Source organism: Rousettus aegyptiacus, unplaced genomic scaffold, assembly GCF_014176215.1.
Source record: "Rousettus aegyptiacus isolate mRouAeg1 unplaced genomic scaffold, mRouAeg1.p scaffold_m13_p_15, whole genome shotgun sequence".
Lineage (NCBI taxonomy): Eukaryota > Metazoa > Chordata > Mammalia > Chiroptera > Pteropodidae > Rousettus > Rousettus aegyptiacus.
In genome coordinates, this window is record NW_023416290.1 from 60,048,087 (window position 1) to 60,068,517 (window position 20,431).

At 68.5% G+C, this 20,431-nt stretch overlaps 1 protein-coding gene across 8 annotated transcripts; it reads right to left on the bottom strand.

Moving 5' to 3' along the window:
- Positions 1 to 240: 240 nt before the first annotated feature.
- Positions 241 to 20,402, bottom strand: SCRIB (scribble planar cell polarity protein). 8 transcript variants are annotated; one of them, XM_036233149.1, is made up of 37 exons: positions 19,930 to 20,402; positions 18,692 to 18,809; positions 18,505 to 18,583; positions 18,331 to 18,420; positions 18,173 to 18,229; positions 18,008 to 18,071; positions 17,818 to 17,892; positions 17,606 to 17,750; positions 17,161 to 17,279; positions 16,703 to 16,902; positions 16,453 to 16,619; positions 16,223 to 16,353; positions 16,008 to 16,130; positions 15,136 to 15,303; positions 14,263 to 14,655; positions 13,519 to 13,563; positions 12,967 to 13,056; positions 12,505 to 12,582; positions 11,585 to 11,908; positions 11,402 to 11,482; positions 11,067 to 11,321; positions 10,669 to 10,779; positions 10,287 to 10,580; positions 10,022 to 10,210; positions 4,400 to 4,510; positions 4,271 to 4,318; positions 3,005 to 3,067; positions 2,548 to 2,631; positions 2,315 to 2,422; positions 2,056 to 2,215; positions 1,841 to 1,976; positions 1,559 to 1,744; positions 1,326 to 1,468; positions 1,181 to 1,218; positions 985 to 1,059; positions 722 to 773; positions 241 to 630 (listed from the first exon to the last, which is right to left on the bottom strand). In XM_036233149.1, exons 1-37 carry the CDS (start codon positions 20,086 to 20,088, stop codon positions 485 to 487), a joined length of 4,905 nt encoding a protein of 1,634 aa, XP_036089042.1. In that variant the 5' UTR covers positions 20,089 to 20,402; the 3' UTR covers positions 241 to 484. The 8 variants fall into 8 exon arrangements, with proteins under 8 accessions (XP_036089042.1, XP_036089041.1, XP_036089046.1 ...); XM_036233148.1 differs by having other exon boundaries at positions 13,519 to 13,581; positions 19,930 to 20,401; XM_036233153.1 differs by lacking the exon at positions 16,008 to 16,130 and having other exon boundaries at positions 13,519 to 13,581.
- Positions 20,403 to 20,431: the final 29 nt, after the last annotated feature.

A 20,431-nucleotide genomic window follows, 5' to 3' on the forward strand; every position in this document is an offset into this window, starting at 1 on the left:
CGCGTCCGTGCCGTGTGCGCGCCCTGCAGGGCGGCGGGGGCGGGGAGCGTGGGCGTCCGCACGTCCGCCTCCGCGGCCAGGGGAACCCCAGCTGGAGCGCACAGTTTTGGGAACTTGGGGTGGTCCCCGCCCCGGGGATAGGGAGAGACCTGAGTTCAGTGTCCCCCTCCAGGGCCCCAGCCCCGGAGAGGCAGGAGGGGGCGGCGTCTTTGTGCGGTTGGGAGGATATACAGACGGACGGAAGGTAAAACGTAGTCAATTTTATTCTCCTTAAACCACAAAATAGAGTCTTTGGTTGTACAAACGTCACTAGTTACAGTCTTGCCAAGGGGTCCCGGCTGGGGTGGGGGGGGGGCAGTTAGTCAGCGACCAGAACTCCTGAGGGATCTCTTTAAAATACTAACACCCAGGTTAAAAGACTGGGGGCGAGGGTGGTGCTGGGGCTGGCAGGGCCCCGCCCCCAGTCGGGGGAGGCGCCCACCCTCTAGGAGGGCACGGGGCCCAGGCCACGACGCCCTGGCCGAATTGGGCGGCGGCTGCTGCACAGGGTCACCTCCTCTGGGCCCACGGCGTCTGGCGAGGGCCTGCCCAGAAGCACCATGGCTACCTCTCCGTCTTCCTCCTGCAGGCCTGGCAGGCAGAGGCAGGGGAGGGAGTGAGGTAATGGGGGCCGGGCACCCAGAAGGGGGTGGTGAATCCCTGGTCTGGCCTGGTAACTCACCAGGGCTGGGAGGTGGTTCCGAGGACTTCGGCTCCTCAGCAAAGTCCGGGGACTGTCATGGGGAGAAGAGCTGGGTCAGGGCCCCACCCCAGACTGCTGAGACCACCCACGTGAGCCTGGGTGGGGAGGCCCCATGCCCAAGGAACGGGGCTAGCCCCAGAAAGACAAGGCAGGGGCTGTTGGAGGGACAGGCGGGGGGGGACAGGCGGGGAGACAGGCGCGGCCGGGCGGGGCGGCCCGCACAGGCCGGGAGGGCCCGGTACCTGCATGTCATAGACAGGCCGGGAAGAAGGGAGGGCTGCGAACACCCTGTAGTCGAACCTCCTCCCAGACAAGGCCTTGAGAGGACAGCGTGAGGGGAGAGAGGCAAGAGCTCAGGAGAAGAGTGGGGGGGTGCAGTCTGGACCCCGCCCCACACCGCAGGGAGGGGCGCGGGGAAGGGCCGCAGCTGGTCCTCACCAGGCGTCCAGGGGAGGTGCTGGTCTGGGGGCTGATGTCTGGAGGGGAGGAGAAGTGGGCGTTGGGAGAGGTCTCTGCTGCAGGCCGAGCCCCGCCCCCTACCCCCGGCCCCCCCCTCCCCCGCCTACCCGCGGGACACACAGACCTTCCAAGGGGGTGGGTGACGGGGTGGGCGCCGGCGAAGGGGCCTCCGCCAGCCGCTCCAGGGGCCCACGCTTGCTCCGGCCCTCCTGGGACTTGCTGAGGACCATCTGGGCGCGAAGAGCGTCCTGCTCCAAAGACTTCATCCTGCAAAGGAGCGGCAGGTGGGGCTGGGCGGGGCGCCAGGGGCCGGTGGGCGGGGCGCCAGGGGCCAGTGGGCGGGGGCTAGGGCCTCACCTGGCTGCCCTCCACAGCGCCCGCTTCTCCGCCTCCAGAGCGCGGCGCTCCGCCGGGGACAGGGCTCGTTCCGGCACAGGCAGCTCGGGGCTCTGCACGCGCAGCCGCTCCTGATGGCGCCGCTCGGCTTTGGCGGTCCGCACGGGCGCGCTGTTTCCCATGGGAGGAGGTGATGCGGGGCCGAGCCTGGGCCAGGGGATGGGACAGGAGGGCCAGTTGGGCGGGGCGCCGGCGGGAGAGGCGAGCCTGGGAGACCAGGTGCCGACCCCTGACCCGCCTCACCCCATGGGAGGGCCTGGGCCGGCCCAGGGCGGCTCTTCGTCTCGCTCCTCGTGGTCGGGCGCCTCTCCATCCAGGGCGAGCCCCGCCTCCGCAGCCTCCCGCAGCATCTGCGCCCTCTTCTGCTGCAGCTTTCGGGCTGGGGGGGCGGGGCACAGGTCAGGCCGAGGGCCTGGCCTCTCCCTGCCCACGGTCCACCCGTCTGCCTGCCTGCTCACCTTCCTCTTCCTGCATCTTTCGTAGATCGTCAGCACCCACCAGTGATACGCGCTTGGGGGGGCCCTCGGCCTGGGGTACCCGCACCTCCAACTCAAAGTACTTCTGCCGCTCACGGAAGGACAGCTGCTCGGGGGACGCGGTGGGCCCGGGCGTGGGAGGCTGCAGGCAGCGGGATCTGAGACCAGGTGGAGCCGCTGCCTCCCGCCCCGGGCCCTCTCCCGAGGGGCAGGCAGCAGAGGAATGGCGGCCACCACGCACCTGGGCAGTCGTGTCCTGGGGCGGGTGGAGGCCGGGAACAGCAGCGAAGGTCCTGTAGGCCCACTTCACATCGGAGGGCAGCTCATCGGGGGAGGGCGGCGAGGGGGGCTGGGGACAGGGCTCTCCTGAGCAGCGCCAGGACAGCTGCAGGGCCACAGCCCCCCCCCCCCCCACTGCACAGCTGCCCTGCCCACCGCCTCCACCCCCCACACCCTGTGGGCCAGGGCACTCACAGAGCAGGGGTCATCTCTGCCCCTGGGGGCCGGGGAGCCCCTTGCCCAGGCCTGAGCCAGTGGCTGGATCACCCCGGGTTTTGTCTGCAAAGGGCAGGGGAGGGGGGCCAAGGGAAGGGATCAGGGGTTCAGGTCAAGGGTGGGGGCGAAGGTGGGGAAAGACAGAGAAAGAGATGGAACCGACGTGGGCGGCAGAGTGGGCGCCCAGGATGTGGGGCCGGCACCCAGAAGGGAGAGGCCAGGGGGCAGGCTCCGCGTGGGCATGGCGAGCGCCCATCCTCCCTGCAGTGCCCGGGCCCCCGGGGGGCTGGGGAAGGGCCCACCCTGCCTGCTCGGGCCATGGGAGCCACAGGGAGCTCCCGCCCGCCCCCACTGCCAGTTACCCCAGGCTGCCCCCGTAGAGGAGTGGCACACGGCACCCCTCCACTCGCTGTGCCCCCGCCTGGCGGGCACTCACCTGCTGGTCGCCTGGGGAGCAAGGGGCCTCAGCCATCTTCCCTCCAGCTGTGCTGGCTGGTATCTGGGGAGCCAGGTGGTGGGGGGCTGAGGGCTGGGTGGGGCTGGGCCCAACGAGGGGGAGTCGGGGGTGGGGTGCTTGCACAGACTGGTTCTCAGCTCCCTGACCGGACTGTAGCCCCAGGGACATCCCCAGATGGGCCCGGACTCCTGCTTGGTGGCCCCAAGGGGTTCTTCCCAGAATGCCATGGCCTGGGGAACAGGCTCCCCGTCCCCAGCACCCGTGGAACGAGAGAGGGGCTGGCCCCTGGCCCTGCCCCCGCACTGGTCTGTGGTGCTGGGCAGTCTGCAGCTTCACGGGAGAGGGGACAGACAACCAAGACGAGGCGGGGCGCCAGGGACAGGTGGGGGGGGCCCTAGGGCTCCAGGCTGAGGCCCAGGGCGCTTTCCTGCCGCCTCTCCCTCCTCCAGAGGCTCGAAGGGGCACAGCCGGGGAGGACCTCTGTCTCCCCAGCCACCCCACAGCAGTGCTCCTTTTGGTGAGAGGACAGCCTCCCCCCCGACCCACCTGGGGGTTTCCTGCTCAGACCACAGCTCCTGGAAGGCTCCCTTGGCCCCTCGCCACCTCCCTGCCCTGGCCAGGCCCTCACCCGGCGCAGCCCCCCGCTCAGAAGTGGCAGCACCTCCTGGCGCCCACCCACCCGCCACTCACGCTCCTGCAAGGAGACGGAGTTCGGCCTCTGAGAGATTATTTAAACCTCTTGGGGGAGGGATGAGGACTGTGTCCGTCACCCGTACAGCTGTCGGCACTGGGCTTCTGCCCCCGCCCCGGTCTCTGTGGATCCTTGCAGCTGCTCTAGGCTTGTGCCCGATCCCACAAGGACGTGAAGGGCTCTGGTGGCCTCCAGGTACCTCTGCCACCCTTTGCCTCTGGGATCCCCTTACCCAGCCTGCTCCATGAGTCCAAGGGCAAGAGATGGGAGAGGGAGAGGTCCAAGGCCGGGGGCCTTCTCGGGAAGCAGCCCCACCTGCCTTATGGCTTCAATCGAGGCTCAAGGGGACAAGCCCCATGCCAGGTGGCGGGGAGGAGCCCCAGTTTGGGACCTTGGCTTGTCTGCCCCCCCAGGCCAGGCTCAGCTTCCTCCAGCGTCCCCACCCCAGTGAGGGCCCTCCGTGACAGTCTCGGCCCTCACCCTGGGGGCAGGACCCCCATGTGCCCACCCAGGAGCTCTGTCCTGTGGGGGCTCAGGAGATCGGAGGGACTCACCGCGGCCTCTGGGCCCCACGGTGAGGTCGGTGCCGGCGGCTCCTTCTCCTGCAAGCAGAGTGGACAGTGGCCAGGGCCCCGCAGCCGCAGGCACCCTGGCCCTGGGGCTGCCGGCCCGTTGCTTCTCACCTTGCCAGGGCCCTCGGGGCTCAGCTCCCGGTCAATGGAGGAGATGCTTTCCAGGCTGTTCCGGCGGCCGATGCCTGCCGCAAAGGGGTTGGCAATGACGCCCGGGGACACCTGGGGAGGGCAGCGAGCTAAAGGCGGGGCCCACTAGCCTAGGACCCGCCAGCGGCCGCATGGCTGAGGCGCTGGGCCTTGCTGTGGGGGCAAGTCAAACCCGTACTCTGAACAAGGAGCAGACGAACCAAGCCCGGGGACAGTGAGCAGCGCAAGGCCCGGTGACACAGGGTGCTGCCAACAGACCCACAGGCCACCCCTGGAACCCGCAAGGTGGGCAAGCGCCCAGCACGATCCTGAAGCAAAGGGTGACCGAGCGAGTAAGGCCAACGGGCTGTGAACCGAAAAGTGCTCAGCCATCTAAGCCGAGAAGTGGCGGCCAAGTCAGGGGGCCCCGCAACTGGCATCCGGAGGGCAGGCGCCTGGGGCCTGGCTGCCAGATGAGCTTTAGTCGCGAGCTCTGAGGGGGGACCTGGCTCACTTCCCACCCCCCGAGGGACAAAAGGGGCCACTCGGCCGCAACCAGAGGAGAGGGGGTGGCAGGGTGACAGGCACGGAAGACCCTCAGCGCGAGCAGGGCCCGTACTAACGAGAGTCGCCATCAGCGTGGGCTGAAACGCACCCCAGCCACGGCCACGGCTAGCAGCCCCCGGGAACGACAAGCAAGGGGCTGGGCAGAGACCCAACCATCCGGACGGGGAGAGGCGACAGGAGCTGCCGTTTACGAGGCCGACGCAGCGATCAGAGACGGCAGGTGCCCAACAAGGAGCCCCGCAAAGCCCACGGGAAGCGTGGGGCGCGGCAGACACAGCGGCAGCGGAATAAATGCGGCTCTGAGCCCCACTCGAGGCGGAGGGTGAACGACCGGACCCAGGCGCCCCCCTCAACGTCCAGGGGCACCGAGGGAAGGCCACAGCGCCTGAGGCTGGCCCGGACCGGCGGGGCGGGGCCCACAGAGGGCCCCAGCAGACAGGCCGCCTGCTGGCTCGCGTCAGAGGCCCCCGGAGCACGGGGGGCCGGCCTGTGGAGGGCCGGCCTGCTGGCCGGGCGGGGGTGCCCGCCGCCTCCGTCACAGAGACAGCCGTGCGTAAGTGCGCACACCTGCGTGCACGGCGCCGCGGCACACCCGGGGCCTCCACGTCACAGAGACAGCCGTGCGTAAGTGCGCACACCTGCGTGCACGACGCCGCGGCACACCCGGGGCCTGCACGTCCCTTCTCGCCAAGAGGAACCAGTGCTCCTTGGGAACGGCGACCCGGGGCCGGAGAGGCGGGCGCTCGAGGGCCGCGGGGAGGGGGTCGGGGGGGCCAGGCCAGCTGGAAGCCCGACGGCGACTGACGGCGACCGACACAGACCGTCAGCTGTGAGGTAAGGGATCCTGCGCGTGGGCGCCGCGGGCCCGGAAGGCCCTCAGAGAGCTCGCGCTGGGTGTGCAGGAGCATCGGGTGCCAGCGCCACGTGGCACCCACCACGTGCTCAGGCCAGGCACCAATGGGGGCCAAGCTGGCGGGGGAAACTGATGAGACACGGGCCATTCAGACGCCCTCCAAGACCTCCCCACAGAGCACTCTTAATCCCACGGGGGAAAGGGCCACTTCGCAGTGGGGAAGCCTGGCGACACCGACGTGGCGGCCGCAGGGGACGGGCCGGACCGCGGCCCGGCGTCCTGGCGGGGGCCCTGGGAGGACGCGGTGCTGCTGTGCTGCTCCCGCCGGAAACGCCTCCACGGGCACTTGCGCCGGCCGCGCCAGGGCCGCCCCGCACGGAGCAGGCGCCCTCCGCCAGCCGGGCCGCGCGGGGGCCTGAGGGACGCGCTTCGTTGTCGCCCTCTGGCTCCAAGTCGAGGAGGAGTGCCGGCGGGGCGGACCGGGAGCGACGGAGACGGTGCCCGAGGGGGCGGAAGAGGGAGGTCGGGCCCCTCGAAGCGCCGCGCAAGGCTGGGGGACCGGGGGAGGTGAGCCCCCACGAGAAGATGGCTGAGGCGTCCTGACAAACTGAGGAGGACACACCTAAGCACACGTCGGGCTGGCGGCGCGCCTCACGACTGTCTCAGGCGACCAGCGGGGCGCGGGGCGCACGGCGCGGTCGGGCGGGCCCACCCGAACGCCGACGGAGTCTCCGCTGCTCTCGCCGCCTCGCGATTAATAACAACGCTGGCGCTGGACTTTGAAGTTACTTAGGAATCACTGCAATGGTGTTTAAAGACGATTTTCAGAGTGAGGAAAAAGAGACACAAATAGAAAACCAACGGTTAGTGAAAAACCTGTAACCTCAAACAGAAACGGAAAATAACAGTAAACTTCAGTTTTTTTCTTCGCAAGAGGCTCCACTCCCCAGGCTCCATCTGCGGGAGGCCCAGGGGCAGCGCGCGCAGCCTGCTGGTCCTCTGCGTGCCGGGCCCACCAGAAACGGCCGATTCCAGGGCGGCGACAGCACACGTACCGACCTGGTCACACTCGAGAATGAGGGCACCGTGAACAACAGGCGTCGCGCGGCGGGGACACAGGAGCCACCCTGGCCCATGAGGGGGCCGTGTGGGCCCGGACGCAGGCCCACGTGGTCCTGACGACGCTGAAAGGCAGACGGGAGCAGCAGCCCCGCCGGGAAGGCTCCAAGGCACCGGCTCACTATTAGCGAAATTGATAAACAAAAAGAATCGAGCACTTGTGACGCCTTTCCTGTAAGAAATCTCATTTTAGGATTAAAAAACTGGCTGATTAAGAAACTCTCTTCCTCACAGACAGAGTTGTAGGAAAGCCCCAAGCGACAGGCGTGTAGAGAGGGACCAGTCTCTCTCCTCAGAGCCCCAGCCGCGGGCACACGGAGCAAGGCGGCGTTCTGGCCCCGAGCCCCACGCTGGTTCCCTGACGAGGCCGGCCCGCGTGACCAGGAGGGCGGGCGGGAAAACCCGGGGCAAGGAGCAGCGTGACCCGGGAGAGCGGCGGCAGACGCGCCACGGTCAGGCTTCCCGGCGGGCGCGGCGCCCGGCTGTGCCCGGGAGCGCGGTACGGGCGGGCGCTGTGCCGTCCTGCCTGCCTGTCCTCCAGGGACCCTGTGCGGCGGCCTCGGCCATCATCCGTCGTACGGGCCAGGAGACTGGGCCCCGGAGCAGCTGAGCCCCAGCCTGCGGCCCTGCAGCAGGTGTGAAGCAGGAGACGCAGCTGTGGGTCAAGGCCACCTGCTGCTCAGAGCGCTGGGGGAGGCATGGCCAGCACACAGGTGACGCCGAGACTCTGCGGTCTAAACGAAGCCAGGAGGGCCACTGGCAGACCCTGATTCCCGAAGAGGCCGGACAGGTAACACAAGTGAGGCGGGTGGGCTGAGCTCAAGAATGGAGGCGTCGGGGCGGCGGGCACCAGCCCCTGCCCCGGAGCGCCCAGCAGCATGGCAGCCCCACGGGACGCGGCCGGGGGTGCTGGCCGGCGGCAGGACGGGGCCCGGCGTGCAAGCCCGCTCATCTCCACAGCACCCACCCACTGGAGGGAGCCTACGGGCCAGACGGCCACGCCACTCGGCACAGGTGCCTAGGGCCCCGACACCCCCTCTGGTAACAATGCGCACAGGTTATAAACAGGAGCAGCCCCCCTCAATTAAACACGGTCTACCAAAAATCACAGCGAACACTGAATCACAGACAAAAGAGCCCATTAAAGTCACACGAGGCCACCATGGGGCTACAGAGGGGGCAGGAGGGGCCTGACCAGGACAGGGAGACCGGCAACACTGCTTAGGCCCCAAGGCTTCTGCCAGGACGTGAACACGACCACTGACCAGAATTCACCAGGGAGCCAGAGCAGGCCCTGAGTGTGGGGGCGCCTCGCTCACAGGGTGGCACCCCGGCGTCAGCCGGCTTTCCTTACGGACGTTCGCGAGCCCGTTTCAAAGCAGCAGCACAACACAGACCCACGCGGTACCGACACACACGGGAAAGCGAAAGGGCGCGTGACGGAATCGCGTCGCCGCCCAGCGGGACCACGCGCCGGCACCCGAGGGACGCGGGTGGGCCCCCGAGTTCCAGTGGGGCGCGGCAGCCCCCCTCGCGTGACGAGCAGTCCCGTGAGGCCCAGAGCCGTTTTTAAGAGCTGTACAAGTACTAGGAGGAAACAGGACGCTGTTTTCACAATCTTGGACTGGAGCAGGTTGTCTTAAGCAGAAACCAAAACAAAAAGTCAAAAGTGTCAATGTTAACTCATAAAAAATTTACATTCCTGTAACCCCCAAAACACCATTCTTAAGAAGCAAAAAAAGTGACAAACGTGTGTGCTCCACGCAACGAAACGTGGACACTTGGAACGCACAAGAGCAGCTGCGGCCAAGGGACAGCGCAGACCCCTGAAGGGGGCGGAGGCCAGGGCGGGGGGCAGCGCCCGCCAGGCCCAGGGGCGGCTCTGCCCCCCGCCCCCCCGCGGCAGAAACTGCCCCAAGGCGTCGACGGGCACGGAGCGCACCGCCCGGCTCGCTGGGGCACCGGCGGGACAGGCGCGACACCGTGGTGGGCACTGCCGGGCGCAGCGACTGAGGAGGCCACCCCCACCCCCGGCACAACCACGTGTCCCGACAGCGAAGCCAAGTGCGGCCCTGAAATCTGGGGACACAGCACCCTGCTCCTCAAGATGTCTAAACCTGTCACCACGAAACCACACGTGTTCCCTGGGCTTTTACAGCAGTGAGTGTGTCGACCGAGACGCTTTGAAAGTAAGTAAACAAAAGGCAAGGCTCCTCTAGGCGCCACGTGGCCGAGGCTGAAGTCCCGTGAGCAGTCATCCCCAGGAACCACCGGGATTCCCCAAGACAAAGGGAGGCGCGGGGGGCGTGGCCAGTGGCCCGGTGTCCGGCCCGGGAGCACAGGACACGAGTGGCGTCCGTTTCCCACTCAGGAGATGCACACAGGGCGAGTGACCAGCCTGGCTGTGCGGGGCTGGGGTGGCAGGAAGTCACGTCCCAAAGATCCGCTGTAGATGGGCCGACCCAAGGCGACTGCCCCATCCCGCAGGCCCTGCAGGCAAGGACACCCGCAGGGCAGAGCTGGCGTGCACTGCGGGAGACGCGCCCTCGGGGGCCTGTGGGGGCTGCAGGGAGACAAAGTCACAGCAGCTTGTGCCAAGAAGCCCCAGGGACGGCAGTGACGGAGAGCGGAAGAGCGCGCGCGCCCTGAGCAGAGCCGACACTCTGAGGTCGGAGGCCAGGCCAGGCGGCAGGCCGGGGGAGCCCTGTCCTCGCCCCGGCAGCTGGCGCCTTCTCCACGGGGCTGGGAGGGGGCACGGCTGGGCGCCCCTCTGCCCTGCTCTGGCTTCCGCTCAGGGGAAAGGTCTGGGCGGGGGGCGGGGCGGGGCCCGCGCGCATGCGTGCAGACGCCAGCCGGGGGCGGCCCGGCTGTGCCTGGCTCGGAGCCACCCTGCCCTGGCGCCGTGGCCATGCTCCGCAGGTGCCGGCCACCTGGAGGACCGAGCGAGCCACCACCCCCCCCACGCCTCCACGGCCGCGCCCCGCAGCTCCCACCCGCGGAGAGGTGGCGTGGCCGAGCGCCGGGGGCGGCTGGCTGACGCGGTCAGGCGGGGCCGGGGCACTGACCTCGGAGGGGGCGGGGGCGCTGGCGTCGAAGCCGTCGCAGACGAGCACGGACAGGCAGTCGCCCGCGCCGCGCAGCAGCTGCACCGCCTCGCCGTGCGTGAGGCCCAGCAGGCTCTGCTGGTTCACCTCCAGCAGCCGCAGGCCCACGCGCAGGCGGCCGTCGCGCCCTGCTGCTCCCGCGGGGCTCACCTGCAGCAACACCGGGCGGGACCTCAGGACGGGCGGCCCTCGGGCCCCCTGCCCGCCCCGCGGGCCAGGCCCTCACCTTGGAAATAAAGATGCCTTCGTCCGTGGGGTCACAGGGGTTCCCCGCATGGCCCTTGGCGCCCCCTCGGATGCTGATGCCCAGCTTCTCCCCGGGAGCTTTCTGGATACAAAGCTCCCGCATGCCTGGGGGTGGCGGGTCCCTCCGCACCAGCAGGACCAACTCCAGGCAGGGACGGAGCAGGGCGCTGACCGCCTCCTGGTGTGTGGCCTCTCGCACGTCCTGCCCGTTCACTGCGAGGATGCGGTCCCCGACCCGAAGGCCACTGCGGGCAGCCAGGCCCCGTGGGAGCACCTGTGGAGGAGGGCAGGATCTGGTGGGCCCAGCACCCAACGCCTGGCCAGGCCCTTCTCGCACAGGGATGTCCAAGGGCCCACCCTACCTTGGAAATGAACACACCAGGCTCCTGGACTCCAAACGGGTGGCTGGAGTGGTCAGAACCTCCAACGATGCTGAGTCCCAAGGGGCCCCCAGCTCTTGGCAGGCAGATCTCCTGGGGACAGAAAGGCATGAGAGGCCAGAACAAGCCCATCGGGCAGCAAAGGGCACCTGAAGCCCTAAGGGCTGCGGCCAGGTCATTGGGAATGGGGCGTCCTGTGGCCTCCACAGGGAGGCGGTGTTGGGGGCGCGGGGACCCACAGTGGGTGGGAGCTGTGCCAGAAGTAAAGCCACGGACTCCTGGGGCCGCAGCACCTGCCTTCATGCCTGGGTACCAGCGCCCCGAAGCCAGAGCTGTGTGGACGGGGGGAGGGGGGGGGGCGGGGAGAAGACGGGTCTCACCTCCACAGGGTACAGGCCCTCCAGGGCAGCAGCCAGCAAGCTGGGAGCTAGCCTCAGCGGCCCGGGGTCTCCAGGGGTGGCTGTGACCACGGGTGTGACGGCGGAGGGAGGAGGTGGGGGGGAACGTGACGGAGGGCTGGGGGAGCGGGGGCCCCCAGCCTCCCGCTCTAGCAGCAGGGCGATGGTGGGGGAGGCAGCCGTCAGCAGGGACACAGCATGGTCGTGCCTGGCCTCAGTCACGTCCACCCCGTTGATCTGCAAGAGTCAGCTGGTCAGGGGCCCCATGGGGCGGCCATGGTGGAGGGAGTGCCGGTCAGGGGCCCCAGTACACTCACCGACAGGACACGGTCGCCGACCTGCAGAGTGCCTGCCCGGTGGGCAGCGCCGCCCTCAGCGATGCGGGAGATGAAGATTCCCTGTGGGGGAAAGAGCCGTGCAGGGGACCGGCCTGCGGGCTGCCCCTGCCCTGCCCTCCCCTGCCCCGCCGCCCCACCCGGCCCCCGTGCCCGCCTGCTCACCCCGTCGCCAGCCCGGTAGGGCGTGGAGCCCTTCCCTCCGGCGATGCTGAAGCCCAGCCCCTTCTCACTGCGCACCAGGCAGGCCACGTGGCGCTGTCTGAGGGGCCCTGGGGCCTCGGGCTGGGGCAGGGGCAGTCGCAGGCCGCCAAACCGCCGCTCCCGGGGGCTGTAGTCGTCCTCGGGCCGCAGGGGCGTGACGGTGACGGCGTTCTCGGGCTCCACCATGCGCTCCCGCCACAGCCGCATCTGCACAGCGGCGCCCGCCCCCCGCAGCGCCTCCACGGCCTGCTGGTGCTCGGCGTTTTGCAAGGCCACGCCGTTCACCTACGGACCGCAGCCCTCATCAGAGCGGGCGATGGCCGCGCAGGCGCCACACGCACTCGTCCACGGACGGGAGAACTGGGAACGGCCGCTGCCCCTGGTGGGCCCCGTCCCACCCCGGGGACGCCCTGCCACCTGCCCATCGACTGAGCAGGCCCACACCCTAGGGTGCCTGGGGTCACTAGGTTTCTGACCCCGACTCAGCCCTCCCCCCCTCAGCTCTCCCCCCTCAGCCCTCCCGGTGGTCTGGGACAGCATCGATACCACCAGGACAGACTCCTGGACACACCTGCCCGGACCGGGTGGCCAGGTGCCCAGGCAAGGGCTCCGGGGCATGAGTCACCCCCAACTCAGACCCAGCGGTGCTCTGGCCACCTCCCCACCAGCCGCCAGGGGCAGCACCCCCTTGAGAAGTCTGTGCTCGGGGTGTAGCCAGCGACCCCTAAACTTCCGGCTCATTGGCTCACCTCACCTGGGGTCCCATGCACAGGGCACCCCATCTCCTGTGGGGGCGGCAACCAGTGCCCAGCAGCAGGGGCTGTGTGGACCCGGAGGGCACAGAGGCCCACCCACTCAGGGACCGGGGATTGCCTACTCACCTCGAGGAGTTTGTCGCCCACTCGGACTCCAGCCCGGGCCGCAGGGCCTTCCTCAGACACACGAGAGATGAATATGCCCTAGAACAAGAGCAGGAACTGAGCCCCCAGGGTTCGGCACAGCCCGGGAGGGCCTCTAAGGCCCAGTGGCCCCCAGGCCCCGTGAGTGCGGGAGGAGCTGCGGGCCTGTACACTCAGGCTGGGCTCGAACCGCTGCAGCCTCACGTGCCACGAAGCTGGAGGGTGGTCAGCCCCCAAAGACGACTTCGACCCAAACCTGCGCAGAGGTACCCGGCCTGCACGTAGGGCTGCCTTTTTCAGTGCCCGGAAATTAAGCTCCCCCCAGAATTCGAACCCAGCCTCGTGTCTGCAGCCAGCACTTGGGGAGCGCAGACCCAGCGGCTGAGAAAGAGCAAGTCCCCTGATAGCAGGGAACCAGGGTGGCCGGTGGGCACAGCTCCTCACCTCGTCATCTCCCTTGTAGGGGGTGGAGCCTTTGCCGCCCGCGATGCTGATGCCCAGGCCCCCCGTCTGCCGCACGATAGTCAGCGTCAGCTGGAAACAGAACAGACGGTGTGTCCAGGGAGGGCCGTGAGGGGAGGGCTGCCTGTGGGCCTAGAGGGGACAGGGAGGGGCCAATCCTCTCCGGGAACACCTGTGCCGGGGCCGGCCTGGGCAGGATGAGCGCGCCGGAGGAGGCAGGCACCGCTGGGCAGAGCGCAGCCCAGGAGGAGCGCCCGGCAGTGTGTGACGAGGCCCTGCGGACCGGGAGGGGCAGTGGGAAATGCGAAAGCACCTCGGCCAGGACTGGCCGCCCCGCCTGGAGGCCAGCGCGCTGCCTGCCCGGCCGCGCCCGAGGCCCCCGCCGCAAGGCGGCAGGCAGGAGCTGCTGCAGGCGGGGCCGCACAGGGGCGAGGGGGACGGCGACACGAGAGGCCGCAGCCCAGGAAGCGAGGCCGGCGGCGGCCGGGGGCGCAGAGCGCAGAGCGCAGAGCACAGAGCAGCGAGAGTACAGACCTCTTCCTCCTCGATGCGAGCGGGCTCTATCAGCAGGTTATTGGCCTGGTCAAACGACACCCCCTGTCAGGACAGGACCAGCGGGGCACGCAGTGAGCCGCCGCCTTGCCCGACCCCGCCACCGTCGCACCCAGCCCCACGCCAGCAGGAAGGAGACAGAACACCGCACCAAGCTCCCGCAGCCTGAGCGCCAGCCCCTCGCCCGTCTGGTCTGGGGATGTGTGGCTGCCGCCGCCACTGCCCCACCCACCGGGCGGGCTCGGCCCGTCGGGGGTGCGCCCCCCGGCCTGGCTGTCCCGGACGCGACTGCCCAGGTACCCTCCGCTGTCCAAGCGTCATGCCCACGCTCAGGGCGGAACCACTGAATGGTCAGAGACGCAAGGGTGCCGGGGGCCAGAGCACGGGACATGCCTATGGCACAGACAAGGCCCCATGTGGGCCCACGAGAGTCGCCTGAGGACCAGAGGAAAGACACTGGAAAGCCCAGCCCCAAGGAGGGCCCGAAAAGGCGGAAGGGCATGGGCAGCAGACGGGTGGCTGCCAGACCCCCGAAATGGGCTGCCGAGCCAGCCGCCCCTGGGGACGGGGCCGTCATCGCCAGCCAGTGTTAAGACACAGGCCCAGAGCTGCCGGGAGCGTCCCCGAGATCCGAGACGGGCGCCGGCGCACACCTGGGGGCGTGGCGGGCGACGATGCCACTGGAGGCTGGCAGCTCGGGCAGGCGAGCGGGCGGCCGAGACCCACCTTAACAGAGGGCGCGGGGGCCACGGCCGCCTCCTTCTCCTCATCCTCCTCTGCCGCGGCCTCCTCCACATCCTCCGCATCCTCCGCATCCTCCTCGTCCTCGTCCTCGTCCTCGGCCCGGGGGGCCCAGGGCGTGTGGGGGCCATTGTGCCAGCCCCCAGGCCCCACCGAACCCTGGCCGTCCCGCTGTGTCCCCTGCAGCAGGGCCACCACGGCCTCAGGCTGCGGCAGCTTGGAGACCTTGAAGTGCTTTTTGTAGTGAGGCGTGTCCTTGCGGATGAGCCGCTGCCTCCCTGCAGGCAGCGCCCAGGGGGCCTCCAGCGGCCCCTCCTCGTTCTCGCCATCCTCCCCCAGAGGCAGGAGCAGCGTGTCCTCTGCAAATCGCACTGTGGGCTGCAAGGGCCTGAGTGTGAGGGGAGCAGCCTGGCCCATCTGGCCCCCACCGCACCCTCAGGGGCCCAGGCTCTTCTCCTCAAAGAACAGAGGTGGAGAACTGCCTGGAGGAGGGGGGTATAAGAAAGCTCGGCTCTGAGAAGACCAGGGGACCAGGGAGCTCTCCCCACCCCACACTTGCTGCTTGGAACAGCCCGCTGCTGGAGAGTGGCATCAGGGCCAAGAGAGTCCCAGGGGACAATCTTCAGCGGCTGTGTGGCGGTAACGAACACGGGAAGGCAGCGACCACGCAGAGCCTAGCTATGGGGCGAGATCATCACCACCCACTCCACTCCTGCCTAGAGCCCCGCTGAGTGCGCCAGGAAGGTGGCCCACACGCACCCTGACTGGTCCGGACTGCACGTGTGCTTGGAAGGAGAGGGAAGGACTGGGGTGAGCGGCCCCCGCCTCCTGGAAGGCACCCTCCGCGGCCAGCCTTACCTCCTCATAGCTCTCCTCTGCATCCTCATCCTGGGCGGCCGGCGCAGCTTCCTGCTGGCCTAGCCCCTCCGCCTCGGCCAGCAGCCCCTCGGGCTCACCCTGGGAGGTGGTGCCAGCAGACAGGCGTGAATCCTCACTCAGGGCCGACTCCACGCTCAGCCTCTTCTCCTGCGGCGGGATGAGGCAGAAGGTCAGGCCGCCCGCCCGCCTGCCCCTGGGCTGCCGCTGGCCCAGCTGCAGCAGCACCCCCCAGCCACCCGGGCCCTGCAGAAAGGGGTGGCATCTGCGCCCGGCCCTCAGCCATCCTGTCCCGCAGGGCGCAGAGGCATGGCTCTTTAGCTCCGGCCTTGAAATAACTCCAAAAAGCCAGAAACAGACAGCAGTAGTCCCCTAACTACCAGCCCGAAGAGACCGGATGCCCTCATGGACCACAGCCCCTCAGGTGGACCACGCACTGCAGACACAGGCCCTGCCGCGTGTGTCCCCGGGTGCCACGGATGCCCTGCGGCACCCCGGGGCCCCTGAAGGTTCCCTCAGCCCTGTTGGCAGAAGCTTCTCAACAACTGGAGTTGAGCCTGCCCAGCTCCGTCCTCAGCCACCTTCACAGAACGTACAGGGGCACCTGGTGGAGAAGCCCGGCCACAGACCAGGCCCCTGTTCCCTACGCCGGCAAGGGCACAGCGTCCTCTGGGTCCTCCCACGCCCCTGCCCACAGCCGATACCCCCTGCCCCCGCATCTACCCCGCAGCACAGTGAGCTGGCTGGCCCTGCGCCTCCCTGCCCCACACCCAGGACGGACAAGACGTCAGGGCTCCCCAGATGGAAAAGGCTCGGGGCTGGGCCCCTCCGGCACCGACACGCCCCATAAGCACCTCCTCCAAGGGCGAGGGAGGCCGGGGGTCAGGCCTGCAGGAGGCCTCGCTCCGCCGCTCTGCCATGCCCCTCTTCATCACCCTGAGCTCGCTGGGGTGAGGCGTGGCCCGGCGCTGCAGACCCTGCAGTGGGCACAGGGTGAGGGACGGGCAGGGTGGGGGTCAGGTGGGTGTGGGGTGGAGGCAACCCGCCCAGGGACCCCACCCCCCCATACCCGCTTCTCTGCAGCAGCCTCCTCAGCATCTTCGTCACCCAGGGGGTGCTCCAGGAACTTGATGACGCTGACTCGGCTGAGTGGGGCCTCGCTCCAGCTCTCGGTAGGGCTGCTCTGCTGCCCCACATCCTCTGAGAGAGGAAGCAGAGACCAGAAACCGGTCAGGGACCTCGGCCTTGCCCGAGGCCACGTCCGCCCCTGGCCGCACCCAGCAGCTGACAGCAACCTACCGAGGCTGGGTGGGGGCTGCTGGGGCAGCAGGTAGCAGGTGAGCACCTTCTCGCCGGTCTGGGCGTCATCCTCAGTCTGGAAGCGGAGCATGGGCTGCGCCTGGTTCTCAGCCAGCCACAGGGCCTTGAGGTTGAGGTGGGTGAGTGCGAACGGCAGACTCTGCAGCCTGGGGGCCAGGCGGGCACGGTCAGCTCAGTGGGGCTGCTGGCATGTTGGCTCAGGGGCTTGGGCAGGGCGGTGGGCACCCACCGGTTGCCGGCCACATCCAGCACGTGCAACTCGGCTGTGTGGGCAAGCTCGGGTGGCAGAACGGCCAGGCGGTTGTCCCGCAAGGAGAGGACGCTGAGTGCTGTGCACCCTCCGATCTCGGGCGGCAGCATCTCCAGGCGGTTCCGGTCCACGTTGAGGTTGGTCAGCTTGGCGAGCCTCCCAAGGGAGTGGGGCAGGGCCTGCACAGAGGAGGGAGGGAGGGAGGGAGGGTCAAAGCCAGCGAGCGCTGGCTGAAGGTATGGGGGGGGAAGGTGGCAGCCCCTCGGGCAATCCTGCTCCCCTCTACCGGTCCCTCCTCCCCATTTCATGGGCCGGCTGCCCCGGCAAATGCCCAACTCCCAAAAGGATGTTGCCCACCCTTGCTCTGCACGCTCCATTGTCCCCCGAAGCCCCCGTGCCGACTCTGAACCGACCCCCAGGGCTGGGCCACCACCCACCGTCAGCAGGTTCTCTGTGAGGATCAGCTCAGACAGGTTCTCACAGTCCCCGATGGCTTCGGTCACTTCGCACAGACGGTTCTGGTCTGCCTTCAGGATGGACAGCTGCTTCAGCTGACCTGGTGTTGGGGTGACGCGAAGACGAGCCTGAGAGGGTGAAGGACAGGCCGCCCACTGGTGGAGATGGCCTGTCCCTCACCCTGCCTCCCGCACCCCGAGAACGCAGAAAGCTCCTGCCCACCCCAGGCCCATGCCCGCCCCTCCGGTGCCCTTTGCTCCTCAGCCCTGAGGCGAGTGGCCCGCTCTGCCCACACCCCCCACGGCTCGTCGCCCCCACTCTGCACCACGAACTGCCTGCGCTCCTCGGGCATGAGGTCTTCACACCCGCGACCTTGGCCTGGGCCCTGCCTTAGGCACACCCCCCGGTGCCAGGGCCCGCACTGACCGATGCCGTCGGGAAGCCGCTGCAGCAGGTTTTGGGACAGCAGCAGGTCAGTGAGCAGTGCCAGCCCCCCCAGCTCCGCCGGCAGCGCCTCCAGCCGGTTCTCCGACACGTCCAGGCACACCAGCCGCCGCAGGTTCCCAAGCTCCTGAGGGTGGGTGCAGAAGGTCAGGGCATGCCGGGCATGAGGTGGGGGCGGCCACACCCTCACTCACCGGAGGCAGAGCTGACAGCTGGTTCCGGTCCAGCCACAGCTCCCGCAGGTTGGGCAGAGCCCCCAGAGTGTCAGGCTGCAGAACAGAGAGGGAATGGGCTGAGATAGAGGCTCCCCGCTCCTCCCCCCACCCACCCCCCGCCTGGCCCCGCCCCCCGCCTGGCCCCGCCCCCGGCCCTGCCCCCTCGCACCAGCACTTCCAGATCGTTGCCTCCCAAATCCAGCTGTTCCAGCTTGACAAGGAAAGACAGCGACCTGCACAGGAAACAGAGCAAGTTCTGTTTCAGCCGCATGGCCGGAGGTCCCCAGGGCTGCAGCCCTTGCTGGCCACTGGCGGGGCACCTGAGCCCACTCACGCGGGCAGCGACTTGAGCAGGTTCTCCCGGAGCTCCAGGGTCACCAGGTTGGCAAGGCTGCAACAGAGACCACAGTGGGGCATGAGGGAGGTAGGGGAGGCAGGGAGAGGGGCAGGAGCAGGGCTGAACAAGGACCCCCAAACCCAGAGGGCACTTACTTGCCCACGTCCCCGGGCAACGCCTGTAGGGACACGTCATTCAGGGCCAGGTGAGCCAGGCTGCGCAACTGAGTGAAGCCTTCAGGGAGCCTATGCCGAAGGGAGGCAGACCTCAGACTCCATACCAGAGCTGCGGGAGCTGCCAACCCCCCACTCCCCGTGGCCACCTCGCACCTGGACAAAGGGTTCCCGCTGAAATCCGCAATCTCCAGGGCCTTGCAAAACTTGATGCTCTCAGGGATCTCGGGAATGTCTGTGACAGAAGAGGGATCAGCACGGAGAGACACCTGCAGCCTCCAGAAGCACAAAGCCCTTCCTGCCACCCACAGGCTCCACCCCAGACTCGCCCGGGGCTCCACACCGTTCCGGGACACGTCCAGCTCCACCAGCTGCATAAAGTTGGCCACCTCAGGGGGCAACCGCTGGATCTCGTTGTCGCTCAGGCCCAGCTTGCGCAGGTTCAGCAGGCGAAAGAAGGGCTGTGGGCAGGGGTGAGATCGCGGGCGAGGGCAGGGTGAAGTTGGGGGGCAAAGCCCTACAGCGGAGGAGTTGCCAAAGCACACACAAGCTCACAGGTCAGGGGTCCCCTGGCCTCTGTCTGTTCCCGGCCACGCAGGAACTCGGGGCCCTCCCACATCACCTGTCTGCAGCAAGAAAAGCAGGAGGGGAGGGGTACGTGCACACACGCCGCCTCCTGTACTTCTAACTCCGATCACGGACGCGAGATCACTTCTTGTTCCCTCGGACACACTCCTTGCTACCAATTTACCACAAGACTGAGCTCACACGTTTAAATCTTAGCTGGGACAGGGCAGTTTCTGCTACTGCACTCCAGAGACTAGCCATGCCCAGATCTGTCACAAAGACTTTACAATCACCAAAAAGTTAGCAAGAACAATAAAGCACTACCGATGCACAGGTGCTGCATGCAGGACCTGGAGAAGATCGCAAGGGCCACAGAGGACACAGCCCTGGCGTCCAAGTCCAGGGCAGAGCCACACCCTCTGTGGCAAACAGCCCCCAGGCACTGGGCCTCCCACTTAGCACCCTGTCTCCAAAGAGGAAATCCTTTTGTAACTTGCTTCCTTTAGCCTGGCCGCTGGAGTAGCCTGAGAAGGAAAGCAAGCTGAGCCGAGGAACAGCAAGCAGCAGACGCTGGACAAGGTGCACACCTGTCAGGCACAAGCAGCGCAGCGGGGGCTCCCCTACCCACCCGAGCACCCAGGAGGCAGAGGAGAGCGGTGAAGGCGGGGGGAGGTTGGGCTCCCGGTCTCCAGAGCAACCCAATGAAGTTAGTACCTCTGCACTGGCCAGGCTCACCTTCCACCCTAACCTGCTCCACTCCACCCACCTCCCCCACGCTTCCACTCTGCGCTCCACCTCCAGGCTCAGCGACCATCCCCGCCCCCAGGTAGGCACCTAATGACTACGATCACCTGTGCCGCAGGGGGGTGCAGAGGGTGGGGCTGCCCAGGGTGGAGCTCTGACCAGTAAGAACCAGCAGGGCCGGCTGGAGGTGCCCCGCCCGGCCAGGCCTGCGAGGGCTCCGGCGAGCAGGAGGGGCCGACCGGCCGACCGGGCCACCGGGCGAGTGCTCACCTTGGGCAGCTCTCGCAGCTGGTTGGCGTCAAGGAGCAGCTCCTCCAAGCTGCGGCTGTAGCGGTAGATCTCCTCAGGCACGGCCTGCAGCGAGCAATGTCGTTTGTCCACCGATTCCACGTGCCGGTTGCAGCGCCACAGCGGGATGCACTTGAGCATGGTGCGGGCGGGCGTCCGCGCGGCGCGGGCGCGGGCGCGGGCTTGGGAGGGGGGCGGGGCTCGGCCCGCATTAGCGCCGGGGCGGCCGCGGCGGGGACGGAGGGGCGGGGGGCCGCCCGGGCCGCGGCGGCGCTGGGCCCGGCCCGCGCTGGAACGCTCGGAACGCTCGGACCGCGGAGGCTTGGGCGGGGGGCGCGGCTCGGCCGGCGCTCAGACTCTCAGGAAGCGGCGGCGGCGGCCCCGCATCCCGCCGGGCCCGCACGCTTGTCCCCTGCTGTGCCGCAGCCGGAACCGCCGCCGCTGCCCGCCGGACTGCCCCGCCGACAACCGCCGGCCGCCGCGC

Excerpts from the sequence above, each read along its gene's own strand:
- SCRIB (XM_036233148.1), bottom strand. The coding sequence starts at position 20,088 with ATGCTCAAGTGCATCCCGCTGTGGCGCTGCAACCGGCACGTGGAATCG. Across the intron at positions 14,656-15,135 it reads CAGAGGAGAGCTATGAGGAG|CCCACAGTGCGATTTGCAGA; the intron begins GTAAGGCTGGCC and ends AGGCCCTTGCAG. Across the intron at positions 13,582-14,262 it reads CCCCCGCGCCCTCTGTTAAG|GGGGTGTCGTTTGACCAGGC; the intron begins GTGGGTCTCGGC and ends CTGTCCTGACAG.